Source organism: Dunckerocampus dactyliophorus, chromosome 12 (genome assembly GCF_027744805.1).
Source record: "Dunckerocampus dactyliophorus isolate RoL2022-P2 chromosome 12, RoL_Ddac_1.1, whole genome shotgun sequence".
NCBI classification, from domain to species: Eukaryota; Metazoa; Chordata; class Actinopteri; order Syngnathiformes; family Syngnathidae; genus Dunckerocampus; species Dunckerocampus dactyliophorus.
The window spans coordinates 5,818,582-5,839,461 of record NC_072830.1 but is presented as its reverse complement, the minus strand read 5'-3'; the positions used below and the strand labels follow the sequence as shown (position 1 = coordinate 5,839,461).

General features: G+C 46.4%; 2 protein-coding genes and 1 long non-coding RNA gene across 5 annotated transcripts in view; 2 read left to right on the top strand and 1 right to left on the bottom strand.

Annotated features, from left to right (window-relative positions):
* The first annotated feature begins 524 nt into the window (after nt 1–524).
* On the top strand, nt 525–9,747 carry si:ch211-137a8.2 (uncharacterized protein LOC777613 homolog). 3 transcript variants are annotated; one of them, XM_054793462.1, is made up of 12 exons: nt 525–661; nt 6,142–6,309; nt 6,391–6,541; nt 6,617–6,799; nt 6,866–7,000; nt 7,066–7,260; nt 7,371–7,479; nt 7,546–7,674; nt 7,741–7,832; nt 7,903–8,064; nt 8,395–8,660; nt 9,176–9,747. In XM_054793462.1, the coding sequence occupies exons 2-12, from the start codon at nt 6,167–6,169 to the stop codon at nt 9,348–9,350; spliced, it is 1,740 nt and encodes a 579-aa protein (XP_054649437.1). In that variant the 5' UTR covers nt 525–661; nt 6,142–6,166; the 3' UTR covers nt 9,351–9,747. The 3 variants fall into 3 exon arrangements, with proteins under 3 accessions (XP_054649437.1, XP_054649436.1, XP_054649435.1); XM_054793461.1 differs by having other exon boundaries at nt 7,546–7,832; nt 8,395–8,523; nt 8,587–8,660; XM_054793460.1 differs by having other exon boundaries at nt 7,546–7,832.
* LOC129190857 (uncharacterized) overlaps nt 8,190–20,880 on the bottom strand; it is a 23,163-nt gene continuing 10,472 nt past the window's right edge. Inside the window, exon 3 of the long non-coding RNA XR_008573090.1 lies at nt 8,190–8,671. This is a non-coding gene — a long non-coding RNA (uncharacterized LOC129190857). The remainder of the gene's footprint in view (nt 8,672–20,880) is intronic.
* The window catches only part of si:ch211-137a8.4 (cilia- and flagella-associated protein 251), a 15,766-nt gene continuing 15,409 nt past the window's right edge, over nt 20,524–20,880 (top strand). The window contains exon 1 of the mRNA XM_054793472.1: nt 20,524–20,674. The gene's annotated coding sequence lies outside the window, so the exon portion shown is untranslated. The remainder of the gene's footprint in view (nt 20,675–20,880) is intronic.

The following is a 20,880-nucleotide window of genomic DNA, read 5'->3' as shown; positions in this document are numbered from 1 at the left end:
TCGAGCAGTGTGCATGTGTGTGTTGATGATGATGGAGGGGGTTCAAAAAGGGTATATGCAAGCCGATTGGTCAGTTTGTAGGCAGGGAGCGCTCCGACTGGCTGACTGGGTGAACAATAGGACTATTATTGGCTGACAGGAGGACAATAGATGTGTCATTGGTCACTTTAGACGACAAAAGGACATTTGGGCGCCCTGAAGGGGTGACAGGTCACTGTGAGTGTGTGTCCACTAAGTTCTTAGATCAAACTGAGTTTAACAAAATAACCAATGACTTGTCATCAAGACCTGACATGCAAATACAATCGCACGCAAATATGCAAATGAGGCACCAAGCCAGCTGCTTTGCATCAGAGATGACGCTGTCATTTCTTCACCATCAACTTGTCACCGAAAAGTCGTACAAGTCATTTCAGAGTAACAACTAGGTCACGCTCTGCAAACACAGGTTGACTCGTGAGCGGTTTCAGGTGTGCGCGGAGGGTGGGGCCTGTTCGGCAGAGGGGGCGTGGCCACCTGCAGCAGGTAGGTTCATGTTACCTTCATGTTGTTCAGTGTGGCTCAAGCACTCACTTCAAACCACTTCTACTTTCTTTTTGCTGTCTTTTTTTTTTTTTTTGCTTTGCCAGCGTTTACCGCGGATGACGTCACCTGTCAGCAGGTAAGCCGTCCGACCATCATGTTGGTTTATTCATTACAACGCAGCCTCGTTAATTTGGCTTCCTGCTTTGTTTGTGTACCTCCTCTGTCACGTGAGCCCAAACCTGCATGTCTGCAGCCTGATGTTGTGACACTGAGGGTGATCATTAACACCGCTCAAGAACTGGTTTGCCTCAAGTACAGCGTGCTCACAAGTGTGTGTGTGTGTGTGTCACACGGCAGTGTTTCCCCTTGTTATGACTTTAGAAGCGTGTGTGTGTGTGTGAGCGTGCACGTGACCGTGACAGGTGTCACTCTGCTAGTCAAGCCAGGCTAACCGACTGAAGTAACATTACTAGGAAGTATGTCAGTTTTGTGCTGAATGCAATCCAATGTAGGTCAATACCTGAACAAAACATCTTAGCTTTGTGTAAAAGGTGAAAAAGCAAATTAGTGTCATGAATTCATTTTATTTTTACAGGATACCGGGACAATAAAAAATGAGCTACGAGCCAAAAAAAGCCCCCGGGTCGCACTTTGGGCACCCCTGACATAAGCAGCAGCCACACAGAGACACTATTATATTATAATATAGCTATCGTTGGGTTTTTGTAGACATTTCTTGCTTACATTTTGCCTCGGTTTTCATGCAATATTGCACCAGAGTGCCCGGATAAAGCACCCTACACGTTGCTGACTCGATGTCCGTGCATTGTTTGTTTTTTTTATCGAGTGCGGCTGCTGAATAACCCGCCATGGGGCCAAAGAAAGTTGCAAACGATAGCATTCTGCTACAGATGCTGACAAACACTACTGCAGTGGTTCCCAAACTTTTCACAGTCGCGTACCCCTTTTTAGATAGTTGACTTGAAGCCGTGTACCCCCTACTCCTGCACACTTAATCTTCATTAACTTGAAATATTGAACATGATTTATTGGTTAATTAATTTCATAGTAAGTAGTAATATATGTATTTTGCATGGTCAAATTTTGCTAAAAGTTTTACATGAGCACTGATAAATAGGTAAGTATTTGTCCTACATACAGTCATGGAAAAAATGATAAGACCACCCCTGTTTCATCACTTTTATTGATCCATTTTAATGCCTGATGCAACTAAAGGTACATTTGTTTGGACAAATATAATGATGACAACAAATGCAGCTCATAAGAGTTTAATTTAAGAGCAACTTCCATGGTTTTCTTGATGATAACCAAAATCTGTCATGATAGTTCTCACATGATAGCTGTAGCATTGTACTGCCAAAAATTGTAACTGTTGTGAGCTATTTTTGTTGTCAACGTTATATATTTGTCCAAACAAAGGTACATTTAGTTGTATCAGGCATTAAAATGAACAAGAAACTGAAGAAACAAGGGTGGTCTAATCATTTTTTCTATGACTGATGCTTTTATTTAATGTTGGGAACACGCTTAATACATAACCATCAAACTAACTTGTTCATAAAACTCGGGTTTTCTCCAGGTACTCTGGTTTCCTCCCACATTGCAAAAACATGCATGTTGGGTTAATTGGAGACTCTAAATTGTCCATAGGTATGAATGTGAGTGTGAATGGTTGTTTGTCTACATGTGCCCTGCGATTGGCTGGCAACCAGTCCTGGGTGTACCCCGCCTGTTGCCCGAAGTCAGCTGGGATAGGCTCCAGTATACCCCTGCGACCCTAATGAGGAGAAGCGGCATAGAAAATGGATGGATAATAATAATGTCTAAGTGAAAGTTATGCTTGAAATGTACCTTTTTCATTAAAAAGATGGTTTTAGTCGGGAACAGATATTTTCCTGAAACTTACCTATGTTCTACTACTGTTTACTAAAAAATGGAAAAAGGTAGAAACCAACTTTTTTTTTGATGGAAGACAGGAGTCTAATCTTTCTTTTGGCAGGTTCCATGTTTATATAGCCATTGAACACAATATTCTGTGTGCCTTGAAAGATCAGTCAAAATAGTCTAAAATGGTCGGTACCAAAGGGGTTGTCTTCGGAAAAATGGCTGGGATTGAATGAGTTAAACAAATAGTCAGCTAGCTAAATCTGCAGAGCAAACCCTTCTTGACAATGAAAAAGAAACACACGGAGTACGGTGCAAAACCATGCAGCACCAGAAGTCGCATTAATGGTAAGAAGTATTTTATTTATTATTGGTTAGATTCAGTATACCAATCTTATTAAAAAGAATGAATTCAGAAACTTATATTCTAAAATTGTTGGTCTTGCTTACAAATGCATGAATTTAGTTGTATTCAATGTTATATGGCAACTATTATATTGCTCTCATGGAAATGCAATTTCAAATGTGTCTTTCATGGCTCTCTTCGTCAAAAAGGTTCCCGACCCCTGCCCCAGGGGTACACGTACCCCACTTTGGGAACCTAGGCACTATTTTAGTCGATCCACATCAACAAGAAGTTCCATCCTTTGTCATTTTATAATTACTTCACATTGTTTTCTCTGTCTAAAGCTATAATTTATTCTATAAAATCTACATTTTGGTTTTTGTAGGAGCTTTTGGAACCAATTGATGATGAAAACAGTATTTTCCATGCTGGACGTGACAGGTGATAGTAGTTATATGGATAATGCTGTCAATGTGAGACCTGCTGGAGTGAAGCGGTCCAGACCATCTTGCAGGAATGAGGATAGTGTTGCACGTGATCATGTGATAATGCGCCCCAGCAACTTAATGAGAAGAGGACAAATGAGTCCTTGTAGTTGACCATGACATGAAAACACCATCCACATTAAGCTTGTTGAACATGTACACCTTCATCACCTGCCATGGAGCCACGCCCGTCCTGCTCTCGGCGTCAGGACGAGCCACAATGTGGTCTGTCGGGTTACAAGAAGGTGACAAAATCCAACACACGCAAGACGATCAGGTGAGAAATAAACCACATTGACAAAAAAAGGTGTCCCAATACTTTTGTCCATGTTGTGGACATGGCCCTAATTGACCTCTGACCCGAGCTACTTATGTTCTTCAAAATAAATAGTGTTATGTCTTGTGGGACGTCAATGAATAGTGGGTTTGGTTGTATTGTTGGTGCCGCTGGCCCCTGAGGACCCACATGACGAGCATGTCACGTATCGTATGACCTGCACTCAACATTCACCCTCGGTCCAGGTGACCCGCTTCCCACCATCTGTTGTCAGGGCAACAAAGTTCTCACTTTTCCCCGGACTCACTGCGATGACATGAGACACGATAAGACAAGTGTCTTCATGGGAGTAATGGCAGCGTGAGGGCAGGCTGATGAAGTGTGGTTGTCGTCACATCCTGTAGCTCCGCCTCCTCATGGCTGCCGTCCAAGCTTATGCGGAGCGGCGCCATCTGCAGGATAATGTCTCCTCTGGTGGCCATAAGGACACAATGTTATAATGTCATAAAGAAGACTGTCTGCTGCATCATGACAGGGCTGGACCTGACAAATGGACCTAACGGTGCCGGATTACACCTGACCAGTGGACCTGGCTGGACCTAGATGACCAGATGAGACCGGACAAAGACTAGGCCGGACTGTACCAGACTAGACCTGCACCTGACTAGACTGAATCTGACTGAATTAGGCCAGTCCTTGCTGGAGCAGACTAGATCTGACAACTAAACCTGGCAGCACCTAAGTGTACCAGACTAGACCTGACCACTGGACCTAACTGTACCAGATGAGACGGGCCAAGACTGGGCTGGACCAGACTGTACCTGGACCTAACTAGTCTGAATCTAACTGGACCTAACTGTGGCAGAGGAGACGTGACCACTGGATTAGGCTGGACCAGACAAGACCAAGAGGAGACGGGACAAGACTGGACCAGACTACACCTCAACCTGACCTGACTGGACCAAACTGTATCAGACTAAACCTGACCACTCAACCTAACTCTACCAGATGAGATTTGACCACTGGACCTGGATAGACCAGACTAGACCAGACCAGACTGGACCTGACTAGACGGAATCTGACTGGACCAGGCTAAACCTGGCTGGACAAAATCTGACTTGACCACGCTGAATTTGACCGGACCAGACCAGGTTGGACCTGGGATCCATCTGGTCTAGTTGTTGTTGTTGTTTTACAAGCAGGAAGTCCAAACAATTACGTCTGAGAGCAGAGGTCTCACTCTGCTGCCTTCCATGCTGAGGTGAGCTTTCCGTGCAGGTCCAGGTCCACTTAGCATCACAATCTCCTGATGAGCTCTGATCTGAGGTCAGCTTGAAGCGCCGTGACGTCCTCGGCTCAGCCTGAAGGCTTTCAGGCCGTATATAATTCTTCTCATTTAAAATTCATATCTCCGGAGCCTTCTATTTGGGTCACCAGATGAACATCTCTGCAGACAAAAAGCTTTGCTGACACCTTCACAAACGTTAGTCTGATTCCCAAAGCTCACATAATCACCAAAAACTTCCTCTGCTTTGTCCATTTTCTTCTTATTAGATGAGACTTTTTTTCTTTCTTTTATTTTTTAGAGTGGGGGGTCACACGGGCTATTACAGCAAGGGCCCTGCTGGTTTTGAAGGAAAGATTTGAAGATGGCATGAGGTCCTTCAGCTGCCTTCATGCTGTCTACAAGCCAGCTTTTGCCATGGGGAGGGGGGGTTTAGTCCACCTTTTTTGAAGGTAATATCAGAGCCGTCACAGTATGTCAGGATTTTGTCCCATGTCGGGACGGAAGAGGATACGTGAGACTCCTCCAGGCCTGTCCTCGCTGTCAGCCAGTATTTTATACGTCATCTAATAATCTGATGGCTGGAAGCACACAAAGTTATGGCAATATCCCGCTTCACCGGGCTCGGCGTGAAAGACGAGAATAAATGTTGGATCTGTTACATCTCCGATACCACAACTTTGACTACGCGGTCATGTGACACCATGAGAACTGTCTTTTTCCCGTCCCTTTTCAAGCTTTCACCTCCTTCTAACCTATCTACACGTCACAAGAGACCTTCCCTCCTGACTGAAGAGGACAGAGGATGTCTTTGTTCCCGTCCTCCTCCTCCTTTTGTCCTCAGGAGACAATAGCAAGGGCTGAATGAAACGAAAGAACTAAACGTTTACGCTGAAAGAGCAGCAGCTAGCTAAAGTGTCATCATGATGAAGATGAAGCTGACTCAAAGAGTGACATCGCTGACACACAGACGAAACATCACACGACAGGACAAACGAGAGCTCAGGAGACCTCAGCCAAGGCTCACCTGTGATATCAAATAGCAGTTGACTAGCTTAGTGGCTAACGTAGCGCAAGAGAAACCGAGCAGAAAAGCAATCTCGCTGGACGTACCAGTCAGTGATGTTCCGCTCCAGCCCCGTGGGTGGCGGTGACACGCTTCACAAAGCAACGTGCCAAACAAGTGAAGGACAAGACGTGGTAGGAGTTGAGTTTGCTTGACGCTGTGTGCTTGGTGGAAGTACCGGTACATTGACTCAACACTGCCCCCCACGGTACTCAGTGGTATTGCTGGTTTCAACAATGTCCTCTTCTCCAGGCGGTGAAGACGAGGTGATGTCAGGATGTCTGAATCGGACACGCCCCCTTCCAATGTCAGTGACTACTTGACCGCCATGGAGTCCTGTGACTCGTCGACTGATCCGACCAGCACGCAGGCGGCTGCCAGCGGCTGGAGCCAAGATGGGGACCTGTTGGGGTGTGATCAGTGAGTGTCTGGGAGCAGAACCAGGAGATGATCAACGATCCACTAAGTCCTGACATCACTGATGGTTCTTCTCACCTCCAGGCTGGAGAGACGCTGGCTGCTGTGGCACGCCTTCATGAAGGAACATGCCCACTTGGACGCTTGGCTGCAACTGGCCGAACAGGCTGTCTGCTCCCAGAACTGGACCCAGGTGACATATGCGAGCGCCAAGGAGGACCTGAGGAGGTTTGAGGTGAGGAAGACGTCACAAAGATCAGGACCAATCATGACTTGTTAGAACCATACGTCATCTTGTGTGCGCTGACAGAGGTTGCGCTGTGAGGCGGGAACTCGGCTCGTGCAGCTGGACGGGCTGACCCACAAGAATCGAATGCTGACTCGGCTATTTAAGGGCGCCATGCGGGCACGTCTGCTGGTGGCGGCGAGGGAGTGCGGCCAGCGATGGGACGACGTCAACGTCAAGCTGGAGTCCATAACGGGACGACTCACGGTTAGAATTTCTTGCGCTGAAGGTCTGAGCCAGAAGAATCCGAACTAAATTGACAAACTCTTCCAGAACTTTGTGTGCCTTTGGGAGGAGTTTGAGGCTGAGAGGGAGGAGCTTGCTCTGTGGTTGGCTGAGCTGGAAGTCCGTCTACTAGATGTACAACAGCTGACAGGAAGCACCTGTGAGAAGCTTGCACAACTCCAGGTGTGTACGTGTGTGCGTGTGTCTGTGTGTTACACAAGGTCACCATCATGTGTGGTCGACATTAGGCCTTCCAGGAGTGCGTGTGCGTGAACTCTGGTCGGGTCAGCGGCCTGCTGAAGCGCGGCGAGGGGCTGATCCAACTTTGCGAGCCGTCTGACGCTCAGCGTGTGGAGCGCCACCTGCTGGAGCTGCTGAGGAGCTGCAGTCACGTGTACAACAACATCGGACGCACACACATGCGGCTGCTTAGCATGAAACTGGTGAGCACCCTGCGATGACGCACTCGTGCGTGTGCGTGTGTGTGTGTGTGTGTGTGTGTGTGTGTGTGTGCGTGTGTGTTCATCATGCTTGTCTCCTCTTCTTCATGCAGGTGTTTGAGGATGACTTCATGCTGACCCCGCCTCCAGATTCTGGCTGTCCATCAGAGATGTTGTTCGAGGAGGAGGGATCCCCCCTGGACCTGCCAGTCAGCCTTAAAGGTGGCTCAGTGATTCTTGTTGCTGTTGACAACCTCAAACTTCTAACTCATCATCTTCTCCTCTCAGACCGCCACCCTCCTCCTCCTCCATCATCTCCACCCTCACCTTCCCATGAGCACCTGGAGTGGGACCCTTCAGTGGATGTTGGACGGTCCGTCTCCTGTAGTGGCGACTCCTACTTCAACGCCTGCACAGGTGGATGGTACCAGGATGCAGATGAGATGATGTCATTGGTCACTTCCTGTTTGTCTTGGCTTGCAGGTGAGTGTAACACACGCTTAAAGAGGCGGAGCTACATCAGCTCCTTGAACTCTGATATCAGCAATGACGCCATCAACCAGGAGGCGGAAATGGTGAGTCACATGGACGCACGCTGGTGGTGATTGACAGGTCCTCGCTGACGCGTCTCTTCTTTACTTGCAGGACTTGAACGCAGCTCACCATCATTGGAACCATTGGGTGACCTCCACACCAGAAGACCAAGACGGCGAGGCGGTTGGCTTTGATGGGCGTGTGAGGGCGTGGCTGGGAGGCCAGAGCCCCTCCCCGCCTTCCTGCTGTAAAGCTGTGCAGACTGATGGACAGGTGGGTTGCATCTCCATAAGTCAATCAGCTTTCTTATTTCTGGGAAAAAAAAAAGTAAATGTGCATGACTGCCCCCTAGACGACTGGTGGGGAAGACTTAATTAGTTTAGGATTTTTGGCCGTGGTGGAGGGCGGCTACCAACTGAGGCACAGTTCTAGCCGCACATTCTGCTTATTAACGTCTTAGGTTCCCCCCTTGGTTCCTTCTGGCCAAGTACTGATCCACGGCAAGAAAATAAATGGACCTCATACAACAACTTTGTGTTTTTACCTATGTTTGGCCATTTGTGGGCGGAGCCTTTTGCTCTCTGATGATTAACGTTGTTGCAGTTCAGCGTCGCCGACAAACCGGCGGTCCATGCGCTGTCTGGCGTCGCCGAGATCCCACGTTGCCAAGATGACACCTCTCGCGTCTCAAACTCCTGGCCTCATTGGACGAGGGAGCGACGGCAGTCACGGGTCAGTCCACTTGTGAGGATGGCATCATTCCACACAAACGAACCGGAAGTGTTATTGTTTCAGACCGATGATCATGATGAAGAGGAGGAGAAGGGGTCATGTTGCGATGAAGCTGAGCATCTTCTTCCTCAACAAAGGTGAACAAGTCCTACACACACACACACACAAATTCAACATACTTCTACTGGCATGAACGTGGTGACCATGTGTAGACACCCATGCGTTCTAAGGCAACGTTTCTGCTTGGCTTTAAATCGCAACACTGCCCCCATGGTTTCTGCTGGTACTGCAACATGTCCACAACCTTCCATAGAGAGAAATAATTGGGGACAAAAAGAGTGAAGACGGAAGGATGCGTGCGTATCTAACGTTGCGCATAAATGAGCCTTGATAAGAATGTTCAGATGGCTGCTAGTTAGCTGGATGGACTAAACAAAGTCTGGCTGTGACACTTTACAATTACGTCTTTGATTGGCTCGTTAGTGTGTGTGTGGTCGCAAAGAGGAGAAAAAAAGTCATAAAAGAAATAAAGTCGTATATCCTCCAGCTGTTACATGAAAGTCCGCTCTGCATCTTCAGTGCCAGAAAAAGACGTTATTTGAATTTATTATTCAGACGCTAACACCTCCTGTCCCCCACTCCCGCCCAGCAGCAGGGCTCCTCGGGCCCCACCCTTCCCAGCTCTCATCTGCCTCCTGCTGGCCGCCGTTGTCTCCCTGCTGGCCTGTCTACTCTGGAACTTCCTAGAGCCGCCGTGTCGCCGCGGCATGAGCAGAACGCAGCGCAACTTCCACCTGAGCTACGTCAATGGAGCCCCGCCCACTTGAGACACTGTAAAACAGTCCTTTGCCTTGCAAGACATTTAATCACCTCGTTTCCTGTTGGTTTGGGTTGGGTTGGTGTGGGGGAACATTAATGCTTCATGACAGTAAAATGGAATAAAAAGTACTACTAGAATAAAAAAGATGTTTGTCCAGACAGCTAATGCTAAAATGGCTAATTGGTAACTAAGTTTTAGCTGTCTGACTTCAAATAAATATATGCATGTATTTTTCATATGCTCTCATAGCAGTCAGTGTTTTATTGCTCATAATCAAAGTGTGTGTGGTTAAGAATGTGTTTGAGTCCAAAACATTTCACTTGTTTTTATTTTTGTAAAAAAAAAAAATCATATGAAGATAAATGTATTTTGTACTAAAGAGAAATAGAATAAAATGACAATGTGTTTGCTTTAAGTTCCTTTTATGCCAAAAACTTTGAGCATGTGACATTAGCATTGTCGTTCTCGTGCTGCACTCACGTGTCTGCAGGAGGCATCATCATGGCGATTGGTGATACGGTTAATACATTAAGTGGAGATTAACTACACTCTGTGTGTGTGTGTGTGTGTGTGTGTGTGAGTGAGTGAGAGCGAGAGAGCGTATATACCAAGGTAAGTCATTCTGACTGTCCGTCACTAGGAGGTGTGTGTGTGTGTGTGTTTTGACATCATTTTAGTCTGATTTGCTGAGCATGACAGAGACTCAAATATGCTGAATTTCACTTTCGTGTGTGTGTGTCAGTGAGGGGTTGTGTTAATAATGGACATGATTGTCTCCAATTGAGTTAAGAGCAAATCATTTCATGTTCGCTGTTGCATCAGACGGTTGTGTGACAAAAGTTTCCAGAGTGGAAACATTGCAGCAATTAGACACGTCCCGTCTTCATCATGCTGTCTATGTCCACATCCTCATTCACACTGCATCGACTGCCAGCGACATCATGCACACACGAGAAGGAATAGGAAGTCAAATAGAGAAAAGTGTTTTTAGGACGGACTAGTTAAGACCAGGCTGTCCCAGTTGTGCGTGTGTGTGCTCAGCAGTAGGCCTGTCTCTCTGGGACACATCCAAGTAGGAGTTGGACTGATACTTTAGAGATCCACTCTGTCAGTGTGACATCACAGTGATAGGTGCCTCACTCAGGTGATCTGTGGCGCCGCCTCTTCACCTCTCCACCCCAATTGTCTCCAAATGTCATCAGTTCAAAGAGAAGGACTTTTGTTTAGAAACGCTGTTGTAGTGTGTGTGTGTATGTGTGTGTGAGCACGGTCACAGAATAAATTGAGTTAATCCACTTTAGTCACATGACTTTACGAGGATGAATCCACACATCTTTGGACTTTATCAATCCACTTTTTGTTTTTGTTGAGTCCATGTTAGTTCCTTGGTGGAGGTAATCTATTCATCAGCTTCATAAAGTTAGCATTGTTTCCACACTAACAACCGCAGTTGTCTAGAAAATGACTTACTTCTCCTCCAGCTTTTTTCCATGTCCATGCAGGGTACCCTACATGAAGTGCAGACAAAATTATGATGTCATCATTAGCACTATGAGCTAGCATTGGTGTGTGCACATTAAGTTGAACGAAACAACAAACTTGTGCTGTGTCTAACAACTTTGTCCGTAAAGGCATGCTTGGAGGAGTTTGCTGTGGAAGAACAATGACCTCTCACAAATGGAATCTCGTAGAAGGTCTTCCCAGAAGTCATGGTAACCACTTCATGCATACTACCAGCATGTCCAACATGGCTGCCAGAGGGGGTGTTGCGTCAGCCCAAAAGTTCTTTTTGTGTTTCCCTCCATCCTCGGTGTATCCCCCTGGAAAGGGCGGGGACATCTAACGAGATCACGGGTGGCTAATCAACCAGGACGCTCCCCATTGGCCGACTGTACAGGGGCCAGCCCGCGGCGGCACGTTGGCATGACGACGACGCTGATTGACGCTGGCAGCTCATTGCCACACATAATGGGATTATGGAGGGCCCGGGGAGGGGGGGGTGAGAGTGAATAGTTTGTGTCACTTTGCGGTCGTTGGCGACACTCACGTGCTGCTCTGTGATGAAACAGTCCACACATGGCGCCCACTCAAGCTAACACTCAGGAATGTTTTTTTTAATCCTTTTTTTCCCAATGTGACCTCGATCTGAACCACCAAAACTGATGCCAGCTTGACATCATGTTTCGCTCAACATCAGTTCTATTGTCATGATGAGCACACACGCCCCAGGCTCGACCCCCTCACACTCATAATAATAAGATGTCAAAAACTAAACTAAACTAGCTCAACCATGGTAAACAGATCCACTGTTGTCATGGAAACCAGCCTCTCACTTGATGAACTCATCATTCCTTGGAAGGACCCAACATTCCTTCTAGGAAGGAGCCGACCTTCATCCATGGAAGGATCCGACCTAACATTCATCTTTGGAAGGATCCGACATTAATCTTTGGAAGGATCCAACGTTCATCCATGGAAGGATCCGACCCAACATTCATCTTTGGAAGGATCCGACATTCATCCTTGGAAGGGTCCAACATTCATCCGTGGAAGGATCCGACATTCATCCTTGGAAAGATCTGACATTCATCCTTGGAAGGATCCGACCCAACATTCATCTTTGGAAGGATCCGACATTCATCCTTGGAAGGATCTGACATTAATCTTTGGAAGGATCCGACATTCATCCTTGGAAGGGTCCAACATTCATCCTTAGAAGGATCCGACCCAACATTCTTTGGAAGGATCCGACATTCATCCTTGGAAGGATCTGACATTAATCTTTGGAAGGATCCGACATTCATCCTTGGAAGGGTCCAACATTCATCCTTGGAAGGATCCGACATTCATCCTTGGAAGGATCTGACATTCATCCTTGGAAGTATCCGACCCAACATTCATCTTTGGAAGGATCCGACATTAATCTTTGGAAGGATCCGACATTCATACTTGGAAGGGTCCAACATTCATCCATGGAAGGATCCGACCCAACATTCATCTTTGGAAGGATCCGACATTCATCCTTGGAAGGATCCGACATTAATCTTTGGAAGGATCCGACATTCATCCTTGGAAGGGTCCAACATTCATCTTTGGAAGGATCTGACATTCATCCTTGGAAGGATCTGACATTCATCCTTGGAAGAATCCGACCCAACATTCATCTTTGGAAGGATCCGACATTAATCTTTGGAAGGATCCAACGTTCATCCATGGAAGGATCCGACCCAACATTCATCTTTGGAAGGAGCCGACATTCATCCTTGGAAGGATCCAACATTCATACTTGGAAGGGTCCAACATTCATCCTTGGAAGGATCCGACATTAATCTTTGGAAGGATCCAACGTTCATCCATGGAAGGATCCGACCCAACATTCATCTTTGGAAGGATCCGACAGTCATCCTTGGAAGGATCCGACATTAATCTTTGGAAGGATCCGACATTCATCCTTAGAAGGGTCCAACATTCATCCTTGGAAGGATCCGACATTCATCCTTGGAAGGATCTAACGTTCATCCTTGGAAGGATCCGACCCAACATTCATCTTTGGAATGATTCGACATTAATCTTTGGAAGGATTCGACATTCATCCTTGGAAGGGTCCAACATTCATCCTTGGAAGGATCCGACATTAATCTTTGGAAGGATCCAACGTTCATCCATGGAAGGATCCGACCCAACATTCATCTTTGGAAGGAGCCGACATTCATCCTTGGAAGGATCCGACATTCATACTTGGAAGGGTCCAACATTCATCCTTGGAAGGATCCGACATTAATCTTTGGAAGGATCCAACGTTCATCCATGGAATGATCCGACCCAACATTCATCTTTGGAAGGATCCGACATTCATCCTTGGAAGGATCCGACATTAATCTTTGGAAAGATCCGACATTCATCCTTGGAAGGGTCCAACATTCATCCTTGGAAGGATCCAACATTCATCCTTGGAAGGATCTGACATTCATCCTTGGAAGGATCCGACCCAACATTCATCTTTGGAAGGATCCAACGTTCATCCATGGAAGGATCCGACCCAACATTCATCCTTGGAAGGATCCGACATTCATCCTTGGAAGGATCCGACATTCATCTTTGGAAGGATCCGACATTCATCCTTGGAAGGGTCCAACATTCATCCTTGGAAGGATCCGACATTCATTCTTGGAAGGATCTGACATTCATCCTTGGAAGGATCCGACCCAACATTCATCTTTGGAAGGATCCGACATTAATCTTTGGAAGGATCCGACATTCATCCTTGGAAGGATCTGACATTCATCCTTGGAAGGATCTGACCCAACATTCATCTTTGGAAGGATCCAACATTAATTTTTGGAAGGATCCAACGTTCATCCATGGAAGGATCCAACCCAACGTTCATCCATGGAAGGATCCGACCCAACATTCATCCATGGAAGGATCCGACCCAACATTCATCTTTGGAAGGATCCGACATTCATCCTTGGAAGGAGCCAACATTACTCCTTGGAAGTATTGGACAATCATCCGAGAAAGGATCCGACATTCATCCTTGGAAGGATCCAATATTCTCTCTAGGAAGGATCCAACCTTCATCCTTGGAGGCTCCAACATTCCTCCTCGGAAGAACGAATATTCATCCATGGAAGGATCCGACATTCATGCATGAAAGGATCCAACTCAACATTCATCCTTGGGAGAATCTGGCATTCATCAATTGGAAGGGTCTGACCCGACATTCTTCCTTGGAAGGGTCCAACATTCATCCTTGGAAGGATTCGACATTAATCTTTGGAAGGATCCAACGTTCATCCATGGAAGGATCCGACCCAACATTCATCTTTGGAAGGATCCGACATTCATCCTTGGAAGGATCCGACATTAATCTTTGGAAGGATCAGACATTCATCCTTGGAAGGGTCCAACATTCATCCTTGGAAGGATTCGACATTCATCCTTGGAAGGATCTGACATTCATCCTTGGAAGGATCCGACCCAACATTCATCTTTGGAAGGATCCGACATTAATCTTTGGAAGGATTCGACATTCATCCTTGGAAGGGTCCAACATTCATCCTTGGAAGGATCCGACATTCATCCTTGGAAGGATCTGACATTCATCCTTGGAAGGATCCGACCCAACATTCATCTTTGGAAGGATCCGACATTAATCTTTGGAAGGATTCGACATTCATCCTTGGAAGGGTCCAACATTCATCCTTGGAAGGATCCGACATTAATCTTTGGAAGGATCCAACGTTCATCCATGGAAGGATCCGACCCAACATTCATCTTTGGAAGGATCCGACAGTCATCCTTGGAAGGATCCGACATTAATCTTTGGAAGGATCCGACATTCATCCTTAGAAGGGTCCAACATTCATCCTTGGAAGGATCCGACATTCATCCTTGGAAGGATCTAACGTTCATCCTTGGAAGGATCCGACCCAACATTCATCTTTGGAATGATTCGACATTAATCTTTGGAAGGATCCAACGTTCATCCATGGAAAGATCCGACCCAACATTCATCTTTGGAAGGATCCGACATTCATCCTTGGAAGGATCCGACATTCATCTTTGGAAGGATCCGACATTCATCCTTGGAAGGATCTGACATTCATCCTTGGAAGGATCCGACCCAACATTCATCTTTGGAAGGATCCGACATTCATCTTTGGAAGGATCCAACATTCATCCATGGAATGATCCGACCCAACATTCATCTTTGGAAGGATCCGACATTCATCCTTGGAAGGGTCCAACATTCATCCTTGGAAGGATCCGACATTCATCCTTGGAAGGATCTGACATTCATCCTTGGAAGGATCCGACCCAACATTCATCTTTAGAAGGATCCGACATTAATCTTTGGAAGGATCCGACATTCATCCTTGGAAGGATCCGACATTCATCCTTGGAAGGATCTGATATTCATCCTTGGAAGGATCCAACCCAACATTCATCTTTGGAAGGATCTGACCTTAATCTTTGGAAGGATCCAATGTTCATCCATGGAAGGATCCGACCCAACATTCATCTTTGGAAGGATACGACATTCATCCTTGGAAGGATCCGACATTCATCTTTGGAAGGATCCGACATTCATCCTTGGAAGGATCTGACATTCATCCTTGGAAGGATCCGACCCAACATTCATCTTTGGAAGGATCCGACATTTATCTTTGGAAGGATCCAACATTCATCCATGGAAGGATCCGACCCAACATTCATCTTTGGAAGGATCCGACATTCATCCTTGGAAGGATCCGACATTCATCTTTGGAAGGATCCGACATTCATCCTTGGAAGGAGCCAACATTACTCCTTGGAAGTATTGGACAATCATCCGAGAAAGGATCCGACATTCATCCTTGGAAGGATCCAATATTCTCTCTAGGAAGGATCCAACGTTCATCCTTGGAGGCTCCAACATTCCTCCTCGGAAGAACGAATATTCATCCATGGAAGGATCCGACATTCATGCATGAAAGGATCCAACTCAACATTCATCCTTGGGAGAATCCGACATTCATCAATTGGAAGGGTCTGACCCGACATTCTTCCTTGGAAGGATCCGACATTCATCCTTGGAAGGATCAGACATTCCTCCTTGGGAGGATCTGACATTCATCTTTGGAAGCACCCGACATGCCTCCTTGGAAGCATTTGTTATACAGAAACTTGTAAACCTCTTCATCATCATGACATCACCATCACAACCATTACCACCATCGTCAAACCTTTTCCACCTAAGGCTGCATACTGAATGATGCGGGGGGCCACTTTGATAGTTTTATGTATTTTTAAATGTTATAAAAAGACTAAAAAACCCTTTGTATATAGTTAAAGACAAAGCTTTCAACATTTCAGCTTCTTTTCTTTACATTTTGCCTTTTTGCTTCTTTTTTTTCCATTCTACTGGGGTTTTTTTCTTTTTGTTTAGTTTTATATCACACTGTGCTACGGGCCAATAAAAAAACAAGCTGCGGGCCGCACTTTGGACAACCCTGGTGTGGAAGGTTCGCTAGGGATGCTTACTTGAGTGTTGTAAAATTTGCTCCGCCAGCAGGACAGGAGGGGAACACCATCAAAGTGGTGACAACAGCGCACACTGGGCGGCTAAGCTCGGTGGGTGTTTATCACTTCAGATCTTAAGCTAGAGTAGCTGAGCCTGGGTCAAAGGTCAAATCCGTGCCTGTTTAGCAGGTCAAGAACTCTATCTTTAAGCGCCTTGGGAAGCACAGAGTTGCTTCCTCTCGCGTCAAAGTTGCTCCTGATGAACGTTCATGCGTGAAGAACGTGCACGGCGGCCATATTGCTAGACATGTCCACTTGTTGCCATGACGACGCATGGAGCTTCTACAGGGACACCAGAGGAATGTGTTTGTTGTGTATGTGCATGATGAGTCATAGCTTTGTGTTTAGTTGTTGCTCTTTAGTTGCACACACACACACACACACACACAGTGAATGGGGCACTGTGTGTGTGTGTGTGTGTGTGGGGGGGGGTAATGTGCTGCCATGCATCACAGCGTAGCCAATGAAAAGAGACTCGCTCCACCTCCATCTCCTCCCCTTCATCAGTCTTTTCTCCTCCTTCTTCCCTTCCATAGTTCCTCATGTCTCTTAATTTCTCTCGTCATTTCCTCTACTCTTTCTCCCCCTTCTTCTGACTTCTTCTTTAGTTTTTGCTCCTCTCGTCATCTTCTGCACCAAGACTGCCTGTTTAATGTAGTGTGCAGCATAGTGTGCAGGTGTGTAGTGTAGTGTGTAGTGTAGCAGTCAACATTGATTAGATAGCTGACTTAATCCTGCCTAAACACCTCCACTAATAGCTCATTCGCCTCCGCCAATCACAGAGCACCTCGCTGCCCAGGGGTGGCTCTAAGCTCCACCCTGACGGTAGCGCTGCATGGTGTTGCATGTGCACGGTGCACGTCTGAAAATACACAAGTAGGGATGAGCAAGCGAGAAATGGATGTGACAGCACACACACACCAAACTTACGTAGAGTGAATCATGAGAAGTCACTCCAGTCCTCCAAGTGGCACTAACGTGCACAACAAAGTTGTTAACAACAAACGAAGAAGAGGATTTTCTACATACAGTATATCCTGGTCAGGGTCACATGACTGACGTGATTGTCTTGGTAACTCAGCTGTCACGTTGCATCCCAAATGAACCAGCATCTAATCAATCAACCCCAACATGATTGACAGCTTACAACTTCAGTCTTACTACACGTGTGCGTGTGTCATGTGACTCGTACCTGCTGTCCAGTAGGACGCGTCAAGCGTGTGACGACACAGTGAAGAATGTTATTTATTACCCAGCATCCTCTGCTTTGGCCTACTAACAGCCCCCCCTCCCCCTGGCAAGATGTCTCTCTTTAATTAGCTCACATTGTTTCTGTCTCTATGCTGCTTATGTCTACATCCATCACCCTTCAATGTCTGACTCTCTTCTTCCTTCTTCTTCTGCCTCATTGGCTTCATTTTGTGTTGACACACACACGCACACACACACACACACGCACACACGCGCACACTCAGCTGTCACGAGAGCCAAAGGACTCTTTAGACTACCTTCTCTCTGCTGACACTGGACTGCGTGTGTGCGTGTGTCCTTGAGTGTGTTACATTTTTACGCACACACACACACAGATGTCAATCCTCCAGTGAGCATTGGAATTTGTCTTCCTAGCATCAAAACACAAAACACTCATTACTAAGACAAGGTAAAGTGGTGGCGCTGGTGGGTGGGGTCAATGGGAGAGGAGGTGGTGGAATAAGCCCCGCCCGCTCTACATTCACCACAGTGGGAGGGGCTTGTAAAGCATGTCATCAAGATATCGCCATGACGACAAGGTGACACATGAGGAAAGTGAACAAGTAATGAGCGACGTCATCACGTGCCTCACTTCCTCCAGGGAAGTCACATCCTCATCTTGTTCTCATCCTCATCATCTTTCCTCAGCATCCTCCTCCTTCTCATCCTCATCATCTTTCCTCAGCATCCTCCTCCTCACACTCATTATCCTGTTCTTATCCTTCTTCATCATCCTCCTCCTTGTCATCCTCATCATCCTGTTCTCATCCTTCCTCATCCTTGCCCTCCTGTTCTCATCCTTCTTCAGCATCCTCCTCCTTCTCATCCTCATCATCCTGTTCTCGTCCTTCATGATCATTCTTCTTGTCATCATCATCCTGTTTGCACCCTTCCTCAATCGTACTCATCTTCATCATCTTGCTCTAACCCTTCCTCATCATTCTCCTTCTCATAATCATCCTGTTGTCATCATTTTTATCATCACCTTGTTCTCATCCTTGTCACATCAGCATTGTCCTGTTCTCATCCTTCCTCATATCTACCTTCTCATTATCATGATTGTCATCATCATTCTATTCTCATCCTTCCTCATAATCATCATCATTATTCTGTTCTCATCTACCTTTTCATCATCATCTTGTTCTCATCCTTCCTCCTTGTCACATCAGCATTGTCCTGTTCTCATCCTTCCTCATTATCTACCTTCTTAACATCATCATACTCCTCATCATCCTGTTATCACCCTTCCTCATTATCTACCTTCTTAACATCATCATACTTCTCATCATGCTGTCCTCATCCTTCCTCATTATCTACCTTCTTATCGTCATCATACTCCTCATCATCCTGTTATCACCCTTCCTCATTATCTACCTTCTTATCATCATCATACTCCTCATCATCCTGTTCTCACCCTTCCTCCTTATCATCATCATTCTATTCTCATCCTTCCTCATCATCTTGTCCTCATCGTCTACCTTTTCATCATCGTCATCACTGTCTTGTTCTCATCTTTCCTCCTCATCGTCATCCTATTCTCATCCTTCCTCCTCCTAATTATCGTCATCATTATCCTGTTGTCATCTTTCGTCGTTATCCTTCTATCATCATTCTCCTCCTCATCCTGTTTTCATCCTTCCTCATCATCCTCCTCATCATAATCATCGTTCTCATCAGCTTGCTCTCATACTTCCTCATTATCCTCCTTTTCATCATCATTCTCATCCTTCCTCATCATCATCCTGTTTTTATCATTCCTTACCATCCTCCTTCTCATCGTCATCATAATCATTGTTCTCATCATCATCCTGTTCTCATTCTTCCTCCTCCTCATTGTCATCATAATCATCATCCTCCTTCTCATCATCCTGTTCCCATCCATTCCTCCTCCTCATCTTCATTATAATCATCATCTTCAACCCGCTTCTCCTTCCTCATCATTCTCATCATGTTTTCATCCTTCCTCCTCCTCCTGATCATCAACATTCTCCAGGAAGGAAGGAAGGAAGGAAGAGGAGGAGCAATGCTAGCTGTCATGTGAAATCAACTACAAAACACCACCACACTGGCAACATGTCCTCTGTCCTTTTCATGTCTCCCTGTTCTGTGTCCTGTGGTCCTTTCTGTCTCCTTGCAATGGTGCTGCAGGACGACAGCCACATGTTCTTCTTCACACCTGACATGAATGGTCCTCCATGAAGGATGGACGCAGCCATGAGGAGACATGAGACAACCGATGGCGTGAAAGTAGACGCTCATTAAAGTTGAGTGTACGGGCTCTCACATGTGGACACAAACACAAAGTGACAACTGATGAAACTAGAATAGCGTCATCAAACGTCCCCAGTGGACATTTAGCACTCATGGAGACATTTAGAGATTGTGGACATGACGTGAGCCAGGACATTCAGAGTGGAATTGTGGGAGATTTTTCAGTTCCTATTGAACGAGTGACACCCCCCCCCCCACCTTTTCTTACTCAGCCTGATGCTTTGGCCCTATTGTTCTGCTGCTCACACACGCACGCACGCACGCACACGCAAACACACACACAATGAGGTGAATGGAGCGGCCATTGGGGGGGGAATTCTTCTTGCATTTTTAGCATGGACGTTTCACAAGCACATTCACATCCTGGAGATTATTTGCACCCCCCCTCCATATGGAGAGATAAGGTTTAAATTGGTGAGGGGCGGGGCGGTGATAGTCTTCACGGTTGCTAAGGGCAACCATAGGGTAAGGTGTCCCATGCACGCGTGTTAGACTTGCTGATGTCCTGCTGTGAGACCCCTCACGCCCATTAGGACACCGAGAGACATTTTTTGGGGGGGGTATTACACGAGGGGAGGGGGAGGAGAGAGCGAGAGATGGGAGGGTGTGAGAGAGAGGGAGACAGAGACAGAGAGACAGAGACAGAGGGAGAGAGAGGACGTCTAGGAGGATTTCTCGGCGGTGTCGTCTTGTCTTTTGCAGCTTATTATCTTTGTGCACACGGATTTACACGCACGGAAGGAGGTTAGTTTCTCTTTTATTTTTATTTTCTAATTTCCCGACCCATGCACGCGACCATTTAGCGGGGGAGGGGGTGTCGTGGGGAGGCAGGTGAGGCTACAGGTCCTTCTGATGTTTAATGGCGACCAATGTGCACGAAGCGGGAAGCTTCTAGAAGCCTCTGTCGCTGCAGAAGACCTTCTGGTGGTCCACTGATGCCCACAGGGGCT

Bases quoted from the DNA above. Each gene is read 5' to 3' on its own strand.
- si:ch211-137a8.2 (XM_054793460.1), top strand. From the start codon at position 6,167: ATGTCTGAATCGGACACGCCCCCTTCCAATGTCAGTGACTACTTGACC. The intron at 6,542-6,616 runs GTGAGGAAGACG...GTGCGCTGACAG, and splicing joins AGGACCTGAGGAGGTTTGAG to AGGTTGCGCTGTGAGGCGGG. The intron at 8,065-8,394 runs GTGGGTTGCATC...ACGTTGTTGCAG, and splicing joins CTGTGCAGACTGATGGACAG to TTCAGCGTCGCCGACAAACC.